Raw genomic sequence first — 16,428 nt, forward strand, 5'->3', positions numbered from 1 at the left:
GAATGAAAAAGTCCTGATAAAATGCAACCAATACAAAATAATCAAGTGATTTCAAGGAACTTATCAGTGCCCATCACTTTCTGCTGGCTCCCTTGTGTGCTGATTAACAAGGCTTAAGTTCTTTCTCAGTAAACCATATGGCGGTATAAAAGGTGTGCTGAATAGACAGTGAGAAGTGACAGCCCTTTTCAGCTGCTTTGGTCTGTGAGCCAAGAAGCTGTAAGCTGCATTTTCCAGGTCAGGGCCAGGGGCTAAGATGAGCATACGGAATAAAGCAAAGAGAATTCTGATACCTGAAGGAGCATGGCAGGGAAGGAGAGAAAGCAGTTGTCATTAGGAACTGTGACAGGTACCTGGAAAGATCTTTCTGGAATGATGTAATGGGGTACTTATAAACTAATCTGACAAAACCACAAGCACAATTTTTAGCCATATCAAGTGGTCTCACATTACTACAATTTTTTTCATTTTTATAATTCAAATTATAGTTGCTCAAACAAATACTAAACAAAACTAACACTACAGTACATTGAAAATTATTTTGCTTTCATTTCTTTAATACTAGTTACTATTACCTCTAATAATATTTTAGAAAATATATCTGTGAAATACAAAGTTATGACTTCTAAAGCATTAATTTCTTTGATATTATACCTGATCTTTTACTGTCTCTCATCACTGCCAGAGGCACTGCCTCATGACAAATAGTTTGCCATTTTTCTACAATAGATCACATTCACGCATCCTGGTTTATTTGCTAAATATCATGTGACTTAAAATCACATTTACAAATTCCAGGTTATCTATCAATTTAGTTGTAAACCATGGAAAGCCAAAAAATGCATAAAATCATGGAGGATTAGGAGCAGAAGGAACAGTGTGCTTGAAACAGAGGGAATATATTAAATCTAGCTAGAAATACCAGGTAATTCAAGGAAAACAATTGCACTGAAAGCCTCCTTGTTGTTTCTGTCTGGAGGGCTTTGGCAAAAGAATCATTGCTATAAATGATAAGATTGATGTTTGAGGTATAAAAAAGTGGAAAGAAGAGCCTGAGGGAGTAAGACTTCAAAAAATCCCACTGAAATTCAACACAAGTGAGTGGCAAGTCCTACAGGCTCCTTTGACAAATACCCCCGCGTATAAATGATTAGAATATAAATCTTAAGTTCTGGTAATGTTTCCATCAATAAAGAATTTCAAAGGTCCCACTTCTTCACTGTCTTGCACCATACATAAAAAGAATTACAAGACATATAAAACAGGGAAAAAAAAAAAAGGCAAACATGAAATGCCACTAAATCAAAACAGCAACATTTCAGAAAACCGCATCTGATGCATGGCAACTGCTTAGGAAGTGGAATAAGCAGGAGAAAATCTGAACTGCAACCTTGAATGATCCCACTGATAAATCTCTCACTGATTCACAGGTAATTATAATATCTCCATCCAATCCATGTTGGAAATCTTTATTTGCTGAATAACCCATTTAGAAGATGGAAGCACGAAATAAACCAAGGTTTGGTGTGAATGACCACCTTCTCCTCCCATTTACCATAATAGCAATAAAATCTCACATAGTTCTTAAATAACTTATCTTTCTATAAACCTCAGTACATTTTTCAAAGAAAATACTGGGAACTCAATTTTCTATGAAGAGAAACCAAGGCACAGAGATGAAATTAACTTGTCCCAGTCCATTTACAGAGTGATTAGGAAAAGCAGAATACAATGTATGCCTTTTGCATCAAAAGATGCTACACTGGGGATGCTACTATTCGGGGATGTGATATATCCACTCAATGCCATGCTCTTTGGCCCAAGTGTCTATAAGGTTATTCCGGAAATGAGTCCCATTGTCTGATTCAATTCTTTCTGGGGTGCCATGTCGCCACAAAATCTGGTTCTCAAGGCCCAGGATAGTGTTCCGGGCAGTGGCGTGGGGCACAGCGTATGTTTCCAGCCATCCGGTGGTTGCTTCCACCATGGTAAGCACATGGCGCTTGCCTTGGCGGGTTGGTGGGAGGGTGATATAATCAATTTGCCAGGCCTCCCCATATTTATACTTCAGCCATCGTCCTCCATACCAAAGAGGCTTTAACCGTTTGGCTTGTTTAATTGCAGCACATGTTTCACACTCATGAATAACCTGGGCAATAGTGTCCATTGTTAAGTCCACCCCTCGATCACGGGCCCATCTGTATGTTGTATCTCTGCCCTGATCACCTGAAGTGTCATGGGCCCACCGGGCCAAAAATAATTCACCTTTATGTTGCCAATCTAAGTCCATCTGAGCCACTTCAATCTTAGCAGCTTTATCCACTTTTTGGTTGTTCTGGTGTTCCTCAGTGGCCCGACTCTTGGGTACATGGGCGTCTACATGGTGTACCTTCACCACCAGGTTCTGCACCCGGGCAGCGATATCTTGCCACAGTGCAGCAGCCCAGATGGGTTTACCTCTGCATTGCCAGTTGCTCTGCTTCCATTGCTGCAACCACCCCCACAGGGCATTTGCCACCATCCATGAGTCAGTATAGAGATAAAGTACTGGCCACTTTTCTCGTTCAGCAATGTCCAGGGCCAGCTGGATGGCTTTCACCTCGGCAAACTGACTCGATTCACCCTCTCCTTCAGCAGTTTCTGCAACTTGTCGTTGAGGACTCCATATGGCTGCCTTCCATCTCCGATGCTTTCCCACAATACGGCAGGACCCATCAGTAAACAAGGCATACTGCTTTTCACTTTCTGGCAGTTTATTATATGGTGGGGCCTCTTCAGCACGCATCACCTCCTCCTCTGGTGACATTCCAAAATCTTTGCCCTCTGGCCAGTCCATGATGACTTCTAGAATGCCTGGACGACAGGGATTTCCTATTTGAGCTCGTTGTGTAATTAGTGCAGCCCATTTACTCCATGTAGCATCAGTTGCATGATGTGTAGAGGAGACCCTGCCTTTGAACATCCAGCCCAGCACGGGCAACCAGGGTGCCAGGAGGAGCTGTGCTTCAGTGCCAATCACCTCCGAAGCAGCTCGAACCCCTTCATAGGCTGCCAGTATCTCTTTCTCAGTTGGGGTATAGCTGGCCTCAGATCCTTTGTATTCCCGACTCCAAAAGCCAAGGGGCTGACCTCGAGTCTCCCCTGGAGCTTTCTGCCAGAAGCTCCAGGTAGGACCATTCTCCCCAGCTGCGGTGTACAGTACATTTTTTACATCTGGCCCGGTCCGGACTGGTCCAAGGGCCACTGCATGAACTATCTCACGTTTAATTTGCTCAAAGGCTTGTTGTTGCTCAGGGCCCCATTTAAAATCATTCTTCTTCCGGGTCACATGATAGAGAGGGCTTACAATCGAACTGTAATTTGGGATGTGCATTCTCCAGAACCCCACAGCACCCAAGAAAGCTTGTGTTTCTTTCTTATTAGTTGGTGGAGACATTGCTGTTATTTTGTTGATCACATCTGTGGGGATCTGGCGACGTCCATCTTGCCATTTTAGTCCCAAAAATTGCATCTCCTGTGCAAGTCCCTTGACCTTACTCTGTTTTATGGCAAAACCAGCTTTCAGCAGGATGTGGATTATTTCCCTCCCTTTCTCAAAGGCTTCTTCCGCTGTATCACCCCACACAATAATGTCATCAATGTACTGCAGGTGTTCTGGAGCTTGCCCCTGTTCCAGTGCACTCTGGATCAGCCCATGGCAGATGGTAGGGCTGTGTTTCCACCTCTGGGGCAGTCGGTTCCAAGTGTACTGGATGCCCCTCCAAGTAAAAGCAAACTGTGGCCTGCACTCTGCTGCCAAAGGAATTGAGAAGAATGCATTGGCAATATCAATCGTGGCATACCACTTGGCTGCCTTTGACTCGAATTCATATTGAAGTTCTAGCATGTCCGGTACGGCAGCACTCAATGGTGGTGTGACTTCATTCAGGCCATGATAGTCTACTGTTAGTCTCCACTCTTGATTAGACTTTCGCACTGGCCATATGGGGCTATTACAGGGTGAGGGGGTCCTGCTGATCACTCCCTGACTCTCCAGTCTACGGATCAGCTTATGGATGGGAATCAGGGAGTCTCGGTTGGTGCAATATTGCCACCGGTGCACTGTTGTGATTGCGATTGGCACTTGTTGTTCTTCAAAGAGAAGAGGCCAGGCAAGGTAGACAGTTGCTCAATTTCCTCAGTCTCCAAAGCAGCAATACCAAAGCCCATCAGTACCCTTTTGGGTCTTTGAAGTACCCTCTCCTGAGGTAGTCTATGCCGAGGATGCATGGAGCCTCTGGACCAGTCACAATGGGGTGCTTTTGCCATTTCCTCCCAGTCAGGCTGATCTCAGCCTCCAGTACTGTCAACTCTTGGGATCCTCCTGTCACTCCAGAGATATAGATGGGTTCCACCCCTTGACAGCTTGATGGCATCAGGGTGCACTGTGCACCGTTATCTACTAGAGCCTTCTACTTCTGTGGAACTGATGTGCCAGGCCATCTGATCCACACAGTCCAGTAAATCCGATTGTCTCCTACCTCCACCTGGCTGGAGGCAGGGCCCCTCTAACAGTCATCACAACGTTGGACACTTAAGTCTTGTTGAAAGGGATTATTCTTCGTTATCACAGGAGCTGGAGTAAAATCAGCTCTTCCGCTCCATCTGGGAACCTGCTCACCAGAGACTGAAGCCGCAGCTCTCATGGGATGATCAGCCTTGACCCTTGTTTCCCTTTTCAATTCACGCACCCATTCCTCCAAAGCTGAAGTAGGTTTTCCATCCCACTTCGTCATGTCTTCTCCATGATCCCGCAGGTAAGACCATAGAGTGGCCCATGGCGAATACCTTCTGTATCTTCTCTCTCGAACAACAGGATGCCTTTTGTTAATAGCTGAGACGTGTGTTGGTACACGTGAGGAGCTGGATAAATCAGATAGATCGTCCCTCAATTGTTTGAGATCCTGGGACAGTTTTTCCACAGCTGAGATGATGGAAGGGGTGAGATTGTCTTCGAACTCTCGGAGTTTATGAATCATTTCATCCACTGTTAGTGGCACTATGTCATTCCAGGTTACTGTTGCCAATGGATGGGCATATGATGACGGTGCATTCCGTGTAAGTTTTCGCCACATGGGTCGTGTACATTCGACTTCATCTGCATCTATGGGTATATCCCCATTATTCAGCTTGATGTGATAGATCACCACTACAATGGCTGATTCCCTCAGAGACTGGATGCCTTTGTCTAAAGTAGTCCACTTGGCCGAACAACTCGTAACATCATCCTTGTATGGAAACCTTTCTTTCACAGCTGCCAAGAGCCACCTCCAAAGACAGAGGGACTTTTTCTCTCTTGCAATTGCTTTGTCAATTCCCCCTTCTCTAGTAAGTGATCCCAGCTGCTTGGCTTCTGTACCTTCTAGTTTGTGACCATTGGCCCCATTATCCCAGCATTGGAGCAACCAGGTGATGATGTGCTCCCCTGGTTGATGGGTAAAATCTTTTTGCATATTCCGTAGCTCGGTTGAGGTCTAAGGTCGAGAAGTCACCTCTTCTTCTTCTTCTTCGTCATGTGATGATGACTCCTGATCAGATGGTGGCCCGGGTGGTGAATATATTGTTGCTTCATCTTGCCTCACCCTTCTTGCCTCTTTTTTGCTTTTTCTCTTGCGTATGGGGGCAATCGATGTTGGTACGAATTGCTCCTCTGGTTTAGCTGCAGTGATTATCACTGTGGTTTGGGTAGCAACTGTACTTGTCACTGGGGGTGGTGTAGCTGCTGTGGTTGGAGCTGGGTTAGCTGCACTGTCCGTTGCAGTCGAAGTTTGAGTAGTGGCTGTACTTGTCACTGGGGGTGGTGTAGCTGCTGTGCTTGGAGCTGGAGTAGCTGCGCTGTCTGTTGTTTTGCCCTCAGATCCAGGGACATTTCTTTCCTTTTGAAGGTGCTGGATAGTGTTGAACAAGGCCCGGTAAGCATAGGCCAAGCCCCAGCATGTTGACATGATTTGTCCCTCTCTGGTATGACCAGGAGGACAACACACCTCATTTAAGTGTTTTACTAATTCTTCTGGATTTTGCACTTGTTCGGTGGTGAAATTCCAAAGCACTGGAGGGGCCCACTGACCTAGATACTTGCCCATACTATCCCACACACCCTGCCACTCATGGCTGTCCAGCGTCAGGGAAAATCTCTCGGTCCTCCTATATTGTCGTCTAACCCCAGACAAGACCCAAACCTGACTCCGCTTAACTCTTGAGATCAGACGTAATGGTCGTGGACAAAACACACTCTGTATGCGTGCCAACATGGTGATCCCCATCACAATCAGCGAACAGGTCTCAACAGTATTAAAAGGCCATTCAAAATTTCAAAACTCTCAAACGATGCTGTAAAGAGTCCGGGGGGGGGGGAGGGCGGGGGCTGGGGGGGTAAAAGAATGTCGCCTTCACAGGTTGACCACCCAAGAAGGAGAAAAGAGATGTGTAATTGCTAAGCACTTCTATTATATACCTCCCAAGGTATAAAGGTGGTGACCACACTGGGAACATAAGTCGGATCAGTTTCATGATCAATGATTCTATTGTGTTACAAGTCATTACCATAAAGTACAATGAGACAAGAACCTTAGCCCAAGCCCCACACTTGAAAAACACTAACACAGCAAATACTGGCTGTAAGTAAGGTACGATATACTGAAACTGTGAGATCAAAAGAAACAATTTTGAGAGCCAATAAATCAGCATTGTGATGAGTGACTATTAATCTAAAGCAATGAATGCTTATCACAAATATGATTAGACACACTCTGGTCATATCTGTCATTATCTCAACCCTTCGTGCCCCACGTTGGGCGTCAAAAAGAACTGTCATGGTTTAAGCCCTGTAGGCAAGTCAGCCACGCAGTTTCTACTCCCCCCTGCCCCTCTCATGGAGGGATGGGGAGGAGAATCGAAAGAATGTAACTCCCACGTGTTGAGATAAGAACAGTCCAGTAACTAAGGTATAACACAAATCACTACTGCTACCACCAATAATAATAATGATAAGAGAAATAACAAGGGAAGAGAATACGATACCACTAGCTGAAACGAGCCCGACCGAGCAGAGTTACCTGCTAGGTAACTCCCAGTTACATGCCGGACATGACGTGCTGTGGTATGGAATACCTCTTTGACTAGTTTGGGTCAGGTGTCTTGTCTCTGCTTCCTCCTGGCTTCTCCTCTTCCCTGGCAGAGCATGAGACTCACAAAGTCCTTGGTCACAGTAAACATTCCGACCAGCAACTGAAAACATCAGTGTTATCAGCTCTGTTCCCAGGCCGACAGTCAAAAACACAGTGCTGCACCAGCTACTAAGAAGGAGAAAATGTAACTGCTGCTGCTGAACCCAGAACATACATAAAGATTTTATAGAATCATAGAATCATTGAATAGTTAGGGTTGGAAAGGACCTTAAGATCATCTAGTTCCAACCAAGCAACACTAACATTGTATCAGAAAGAAATCTGGACTCTAGAAAAAAAAACTCAATTTAATATCTGATACTCATTTCATGCAATCTGCAGATATTTTCCTATATGAAAAAAAATCTGTGCTGTTTCTGGACATTACCCACCACTCACTCAGTATATAGTACAATATCTTTACAAAATCACCAGAGCATACTTCCAGGGCTATAAAGGTCTCCTGTGATCATTTCTAAACAAGTGAATGCTTCCTACTGATTTGTGGCTCAGAAGGTGCTTTCACAGCTGGACTGGAACACAGTACAACTAAACACAATCTTTCAAGTATGTTTTGTAACAGCTTACATTCCATACCACAGCACATCATGCCCAGTATATAAACTGGGGGGAGTCATCCAGAAGTGACCGACTCTGCTCAGGTCAGGCTGGCTACCGTTTGGTAGGTGGTGACAAATTGTTTTGTGCATTACTTGTGTTTTCTGAGCTTTCATTACTTCTTTTGTTGCTTCATATTATTATTATTATTGGTATTATTGGTATTCTTTTTATTATCACTATAAGTTGCTTTATTTTAGTTATTGGACTGTTCTTATCTCAATCTGTAGGGTTTACATTCTTTTGATTCTCCTCCCCATATCGCCCTGGGAAAAGGGGGAAAGGAGGTGGGTGAGTGAACAGCTGCATGGTGCTGTTACCGGCTAGGTCTAAACCGCAACAACAGTAAGAAAAGGATACTAGTATCTCTGGGAAAAGATTTCACTGACCCAAGTACATGCAATCCCTGCCACTACATGGCCATCTTCTTTTTTGCTAAGACCAGATTTGTATGGGAAAAGTTCAAACAACAAAAAATGTACTCTCATCCTCTCATAATGGTTGGCAGATTTTGGCAGTTTTTTCCATCTGGAGTAAAGATGAAAGTGTTCCAAACACCTCAAAAATTGCTAGTGTCCATTAGCAAGCAGTACTGTCATGGAGCAGACTGAATATTTTATTAAGCACCCTCTGGAACACAGCATTTTGTTTAGTAAATGGTTCTGGCCAAGGTTCCTCATTCCCTACTTGTAAAGATTTTAGTCAATTCTCTAAATAAAGTTTGGCTTTTTCTTTAACCACTGTTAAACTGACACACATATATAACCATGAAAGCAAATTTTAAGTGTTGTAAAATATGAAACTTTAAAAAGGCAAATATAAAAAAAAAAAAAATAAAAAGGAAAGGGTAAATGGCACACATATCTTTTTATGGATTCCTCCAGGACAGTCAGAAATACTGGGGTTTATACATTGGCAAGACAAACGCATAAGATTCACAGACCTAAATCTCACATACAAATATAAGGGCTTCATATTAATATTTATTTTTACATTAATATGCTTTCTTAGTTTTTAAAAAGATCATTCTTGGTGTCATATCTACCTTAAGGCAATGTGTAATTTTTTTTGAGTTTAGCTTAAAAGCATGAATAATGTTAGTATACAAGTAGTACTGCTGAATACTAACATGGTCGGGTACGCAAGTATCAAAACTACTTCCAAGAAAACCAAGAATGAGTTTTATACAGGAAACTCAAAAAAATGCAGTTATTCAATCCAAAATAATATGCCAAGTATATGCATTCTTGTTATCTGATATTTGTGGGTTTAATGAGTGCAAGTTTGTGATTGAACTTCTGCAAATTGATTTACTAAACTTCCTTATTAAGCATTCAGATTCTAGCTTTTGAGTGAATGATGAAATTAGCTTTACAGTGGGAGGATCAAATAATTGGTTTCTTATCTTGGTCATTTCATTCTCTGTGGAATAGATTTATGCATGGTGTACATGGCATATGAAAGGGCTAACACACTACAACAGTCTGCAAAACCCCATAATTCTTGAAGTACACTGCTTGGCTTTACCTTGGCCTGTGTACCAGATTGGACAAACAATGTTTCTGACGTTTCCACCTCATTTCTCTCTAAAAAGATTAATTGTCTAACAATATTAGAACTGAAAGTGTTCAGGATGCAATTCTCTTCTCCCCCAAAACCCCTCAATGTCACAAACACTGACTGCTCAGGTTCTGTAGAAGTACTTCACTAGCTGTGTATCTAATATCAAATCTCATTACACAGATGTATAAACTGTGTCTATTTGCTCTTTATCAAAACTCACCTTCTGGTGTGTACAAAACGCAGAACATAGAAGGAAATAGTAGATGACCAGAAATTCCTTTCAGATCTTTGGGAGGTGTGAATCTTATATACCAGTGAATAGAATTCTTGAAAATATTCTGAATAAACTCTCTTAGAAGGAGGGTCATGGTTTCAAACTGCACTGTTGGTTATTTTTCATCAAAGTCCTTAATAGCCATGTTAAAAACCTGAACACCATACCATCACTGCATTTCAAACATGTATGCATTTTTAAATACATAAGTAATGTCTGCCAGATGTATACAACCTCTAATACTATAAGAATGTCTGGTATATTCCTAGGGAATTGTTGCATTATTTTCCTCTATTTGAAGAACTCATTTCAAGCCTTTTATTTCTGTTTCATCTGCCAACTTCAGTCATTTTTGTCTAAGCATTTAATCTAAACATGAAGTATTTTAAAAAATCTGTGAAAAATGTGTTTAACCAGTTTGAAAGATAGTCTCTAGGGAAGAGAATGTCTTCCTATTTAAGTTCATTTATGAAAAAGGACCTCCTCTGAATAATTTGCTTTCTTTTTCTTTCCACAGACCTGATGCAGAATGAACTCTGAGTCTAAAATAAGCACTGAGGAGGGATAAGAGAGGAATACAAAAGATACAAATAGGGATTACTTAGAAAAGAGACTGCAGGATATCATTCACAGTGCTGTCACTGAAAATATAAACACTTCTCATTATCCTTTTTTATTCAGACTTGGAGATAGAGCAACCCAAAACCACAATGGATGCCTGGTGTCAGGGACAGGAATCCAAACAAGAGGTACATTGACAGCTAATGTCAAGGAAGGGCTTGGGCACAGCCTCTGACAAATCAATCTCCAGTACTGACCCACTTGGCAGGATGCTGCACAGGGGAACAAGTCGTCCCAGCAGAATAAAAGGACAGAAATTCTGCAAGAGATCACGTGAGATATCCTCATCAAAATTTCAGCCTATGCATTTAACTTCCAAAGGCAATGACCTGAGACTAAAAGGGAATAGAGTAACCAATTTATTGACTTTTCAGAAACATATGAATGATAAAAAGACAACCTATATGCTCTCCAACATCCAAGAAAGCCAAGTGTATCTATAATTTCTTTTTGCCTCTTACACTTTAGTCTTCTGTTAAAATAAAAGCTACAGTAAGATTATTGCAATGCTTTTAATCTTTGTGGGGAAAAAAATTACCATAGTGCATTCCCTTATTCTTCCTAACTTACTTATCATGTAACCCCTTTAAAGCTCTTCTCCAGCTAAGGAACCATAGCTAATAATTAGACTCCGAAACAGTTAAAAAATAAGTTTTGTAGGAAAAAAAATCTAAAATGGAATGAGGGAATTTGAAAAAAGGACACACAAAAGAAAGAAATGCAGTTCCCAGTTCAGCAACTGTTTCTAAAGAACCATCCTCAGTTTTAGTGAGAGATGCCGTAACAATCCTTTAGGTCATTTCTGTATTTGACCTACAGCCTTCATTAAAAAATTCTGTTCTAGCTATATTTGAAATATCAGAAACACTCATTGAAAGGTTAATTGAAAACTAAGAAGACAGAAGTGTGTGTAGTGATGAACTAGCTGGGTATGGCTGTCTCTACAGAGAATGTTCATATCTTGACTCAAGAGTAAAAAAAATAGAGGTCTACCATCAAGAAGCTAGGAAAAAATTTTGCATAGAAATATATAGGGAAAAACAAAGATGTAACCACAGTAAACAAAACTCCCCAAAGACAACGAAAAGCTAAGGTCGAAAGTTGAAACTCAAAACTTTTAGAGAGGTTGCTAGTTTTAATATTCAATAAAAACTGATTCAGGTCCTGCCACCTGTTGTAGGACTGCTCTGAGGCAAAATTTGGCAAAATCTTAGCAAGGCATTCTTCACAGTAGACCTCATATAGAGGCTTTTAATGCCTATGTTCAGTACTGGACGATGCAATAACTATTGCTTGAGGAGTAAATATATTACTCTTTTTTTTTTTTTTTATCAAGGACATCAGCACTTAATGCTATTACATTTTAGAACAAAATTTTAGAATCCTAAGTGTCAGGAGGCCCTGCAAAGAAAGCAAGTCTCAGGATAAGCTGTCAAGTATCTTGCTTGCAGTGCTAACATCAGAGTTATCGGCATATGTAAATAGACATAATTCTACCAGATTTAAAATAATTAATTAAAAAACCCAACAGAACAATAATTAGTTATAATGTTTAAATAAATTATTTTCAACTTGTTATCCTACAAATCATAACCCAACTAAAATTATTCTTCACCTCAGAAATTTCAAATATTAAATATTTAAAGTTAATTACAATTTTTTTAATTAGCCTCTTTAACCAACATTTACTCTTCTAACTCCTTAGAAACTCAGATATGCTTAGCTTTTCAATTGTTTTGTTCAAATTTCAGTTTGTTTGTTTTTCTAAACAATGCAGCTCTTCTCTAAGGCTAATGTCAAAATAAATTTTTATCACTGATCTGGTTGGAAGCCCATGAGGCATAGCACCACAATACTGAACTTAAACATTTCAGAGAAATAACAACTCAAAAAGACAGAAAACTAAAAGCAAAATCTGTTTAATCCCATGTTTTGGTTTGCCTTACTTGATTCCCATTAGTTTGCAAAATGAAGCTGAAAATTCCTCTTGTGTACTGGCATTTCCTTTGACATTAAATGCAGTGGTTGACATACAGTATCATTTTTATGACACAGCTAATACAGATACACCAATATTTTAGTCACAGCAGTTCATTTTAAGGACAGTTTGCTACAGAATCCTGGCCAAGAGTCAATAGATTTGGTAGCTGACACTTTTAGAGCGGAACAGAGAGTAACATCTTTTTAACTTAGCCAAAATATTAAACCACAACAAATTTTTGACTCTTAACACATTTGGAGAAAAACTCAACCTCAGCTTTTACCTCCTAAATTTATCAATGAGAACTTCAGCCAGCCTAAAATCAAAGACCAAATTTCCCTGGATTTAATTATTTTTTTGGCAAAATTGTGATACTGGAAAAATACAGGGAATATGAATAGAAGCCTAGATTCCTGCAATCATACTGAGTCACAGACTGCACATGATACTGTATTGTCATTAATGGGAACTACTACACTTAGTGAGGAAAACAGAAACCTCGCAAATTGCTATCAATTCAACAACAAAGGTTAGAATGACATTTTATCAACTTTGTGAATCGACACTGCCATGCGACAACTGTGCTGTCCACCCATCATTTTCAGTGTGCCACCTCCCCCTCCAACACTATAAACACGTATTAAACATCTCCCATGGTAGTGAGCCCCTTCACATTTTCAACACACTTTTCCCCTAAGCACTGTTATTCTTCACAAGATGCTAACCAAGGGGAAAAAAGCAAACTGGCAAAGAGATAACGCAAAGGGACACTGTCATCCATCTGCTGATTTGTTGATCTGAAAAATGACAGGAGAAAGAATCCTACTGGCAGCAATGACAATGAAAGTTTTGGGCAACAGAAGTGTCCAGCCTAAAAACATGATGTGACTGAGGGCCTCCCCATTTATACCGTGAATGGAGAGAACCTCAAGGGCTGGGACCTGAAAAGATCCAAAATTCAGTTTAGGATCCTCTGGAGATTTAGGAGGTCATGGGCAAGGGTCAAACTTATTCTTCCAAGCCTTTTAAGAAGGAAGCTTATAAAATGAGAATATTCCAGAGCTTCCAACATTTACAGAAGAAAATACCAGTTAACCCTCTATATAGTAGCTTACATTATCAATTCAGTAATGTAATACCTAAATAGAAAAATATTCATTGTAAAAACCCTAATGTCACCTTCATGTCTGAGGGAATATATGATAGTCTAGAAGCTATTATTTCCAAACTCACATGTTGAAATTTTCTAATTGACTGCTCATACATTTCAAAATGATTTTTTAATTATCAACTGAACAAGCTAAATTAACCCTGAAACTTGGAAGTTAAATGGCTCTTACTTACCTATCTACTTATCTGTAAACAGACCTACCCATTACAGTAACAGCTGCCACTCTGTTTTGATCAACACCCCTGCACAGAGGTGCTAGAGCTGTAACATCAACCAACCTGATCCCTTACTGTGCAGTAGAATCTGTTTGTGCAAATGAACACCCAGAGTTCTCAACACATTTACACACTGATACCAAAAGTGTTTCAGGATCCAGGGATTATGCTTGGGGAGCTTTTCATTAAATTCTCATTTAAGAACAGATGACTTGCACAGCCTTGGTTAAGTCTCAGTACTTGTGCCTCAGTACCAGATCTTTAAAACTGGGTTAATATCATCTCTCCATTCCATGGGAATACTGTAAGTGTGAACACTGTGAAGTCATAAGATACCAGACTAACAAGGTCAAGATGTTCATACCACCTTTGTATATAGCTGTGGATGCTTGTTTTTTTATAATTAGCAATAAAACAAGAATAATTTTGGAAACTTTACTTCATTACGAAACAAGACCACAAGAGAATCCATAACATTTATAGTGACAAAAAAAACCACAAATGTCTATTTATCCTATGAAATGACTTTTCATATGACGCCTCAGTAATTATACTCATCAGAATCAAAACAAATCTTGAAAACTGAAACTATCACACAAAAACCCAAACACAAAACTCCAGGATACATTTTCCAAAGCTATGACTACCTGTTAGTCAGCGGGCAAATAACTTCTAAAATGTACACTGTACCATGAAATATTTAGTTATGTTTCAACCTAACTGTTAACATCAAGATGTTTCCTGGTTTGTATTATGTGTAATCTGAAAGTTTCCATATTTGTCCATTTTTATAATTACCCAATTTTTAATACCTATAGATAAACATAAGTAGCATTTTATATATCTCATATATAATCATGAACATTGAAAGCACTTAAAAAAATAATTTCAAGTAGGACATAATTTCTTGCAGAAATGGCAAGAGCAGCTAAAGTAACTCTCAGATTGTCCTTCCCTTCTTTCATTTTAGAGATGTTATATCCATGAAGATCTTTCTCTCTGGTGTGACACGTTCTCTCTAATCTGTCTACAATTTGCAGTAAGACTACAGAAGAGCTCTGAGAGTTTTTTCTGCTTTCATGAATAACTGTAATCCAGAGCAGTATTCTGACAGTTTCTGTCTTTATTTAATGTCACTGACTTCCTTTAAGTTGTGCTAATTATAAAGGACAGGTCTATAGAATAATACAAACATGCTGGTGACCCAGTTCCCAAGCCACATCTTTCTAGAAGTTCAGTTTAAACTGAGTCCAGTCAGATCCCTCACTCTGATGGCAACATTAAGTGTGCTTCTACAGTTCGCCTTCTGCTCTAGTTTCATCCAAGAGGAATCCAGTTCACTCATCTCAAGATTGCTCCAGAATTTAAGTGAAAGTATAGTCAGTGGGGTCAACCAGAAGATTCACCAGTCCAAAATAAACAGCTAACACAAGGTACTTATCATGAAGACCAAATTCCATCTCTAGAACTACTGGGATTTGGCACTTCCTGACTTCAGAGAAATTATTCGCAACACGTGCACAGTAAGTAAAAGTAGAATACAAGTTTAAATGAAGTTAACAGTATATATCTTACATCATTTAACATATGTGGAAAAAGATTCAGAAACTCACCATATCAGTATCTGAAACTGGTCCAAAACTGGTCACATAGATGTTAGTGAAGACTTCAGTAATACTATCTGATATAAAAAGAAAAAACAAGCAAACATATTAAATTTATAGTACTTCTTCAAGCTGTCTATGCAAAATTATGGGACATTTTAAACAATTTTCTGTCTTATTTACTTCTCCTAACCAATATCCTGTTGTAAGTACTGAGGGTCTCTACCCCACTTCCACAGAGATTACCAAATGAGAGTTTGTCCCACTGAGTAGTTTGTTTCAGTTAAAGGACTACACAACCATCAGGAACTAAACACATATTTCACATTTCTCCAGAAAAAATAACCACAGTGCTTCAGACTTAATACAGTAGTACAGTTCTAAACATGAAATGCCTTTGTTGCAGAGGTGCTCTCTGTTGTTGCAGATCATTCCCACTACAGACTTTCTAGTTCAAGGCTGTTTTGTTCATCCTGAATAGCTTTTTCAAAGCCAAAGACATGAAAAGGCTTACAAAGCAATTATTGACTACACCAAATGTAACATTCAACAGCATCCTACTTTTTAATTAGGTATGTTTTTAAGTGGCACGTATTTTAACATAATAGTTCCTTCTCTTGATACACAATGCTCCTGATACATTGCTGTGGTACTGTAAATACTGCAAGAAAATGTTCTTCCTAATCATTGTAGTCAGACAGCCATGAAATCGGAATATTATATATTGTACTGAAGGACAAATAATTGCTGAGTTTTCTATCTGCAGTTTTCAATTAGGCTCAGAATGGAATGATATTCACTAAGAGGGATAGAACACACTCACAGGAAATTTCTTACAGCAGTTGCCAACTACTGTCTGCATTCAAGACAGTTAACACAAGGAATTCTCTACCTTCAAGCCAGCTGGTGACTGGAAAATAAAAATTTGAATACAAGTAGCTACAAGCTACAAGTTGACTTACCCCAGAATTTCCCATTCCTAAAAATACAGCTGCCTGTTATATGAGTGATCCTGCTGCTATATCATGATTTCCATACTTAATAATTATTTAATATTGATAGCTAATAATTTCTATATTCCTAAGAGCCACCTGTTCACAAATATGTGGCACAGGCAGATTTTTCTTTTCGTTGTATTGAGGCCAACAGTTTAATCACTGCCCTCTATTGGGAGAA

At 39.8% G+C, this 16,428-nt stretch overlaps 1 protein-coding gene across 1 annotated transcript in view; it reads right to left on the bottom strand.

Moving 5' to 3' along the window:
• The window catches only part of GABRA2 (gamma-aminobutyric acid type A receptor subunit alpha2), a gene marked incomplete at its 3' end in the record, with an annotated part of 64,299 nt that overhangs the window by 21,514 nt on the left and 26,357 nt on the right, over positions 1-16,428 (bottom strand). Inside the window, exon 3 of the mRNA XM_080612907.1 lies at positions 15,262-15,329. Coding sequence (XP_080469033.1) covers positions 15,262-15,329 — 68 coding nt within the window. The remainder of the gene's footprint in view (positions 1-15,261; positions 15,330-16,428) is intronic.

This window comes from Psittacula echo (genome assembly GCF_963264785.1).
Source record: "Psittacula echo genome assembly, chromosome: 1".
In the NCBI taxonomy this organism is placed as follows: Eukaryota; Metazoa; Chordata; class Aves; order Psittaciformes; family Psittacidae; genus Psittacula; species Psittacula echo.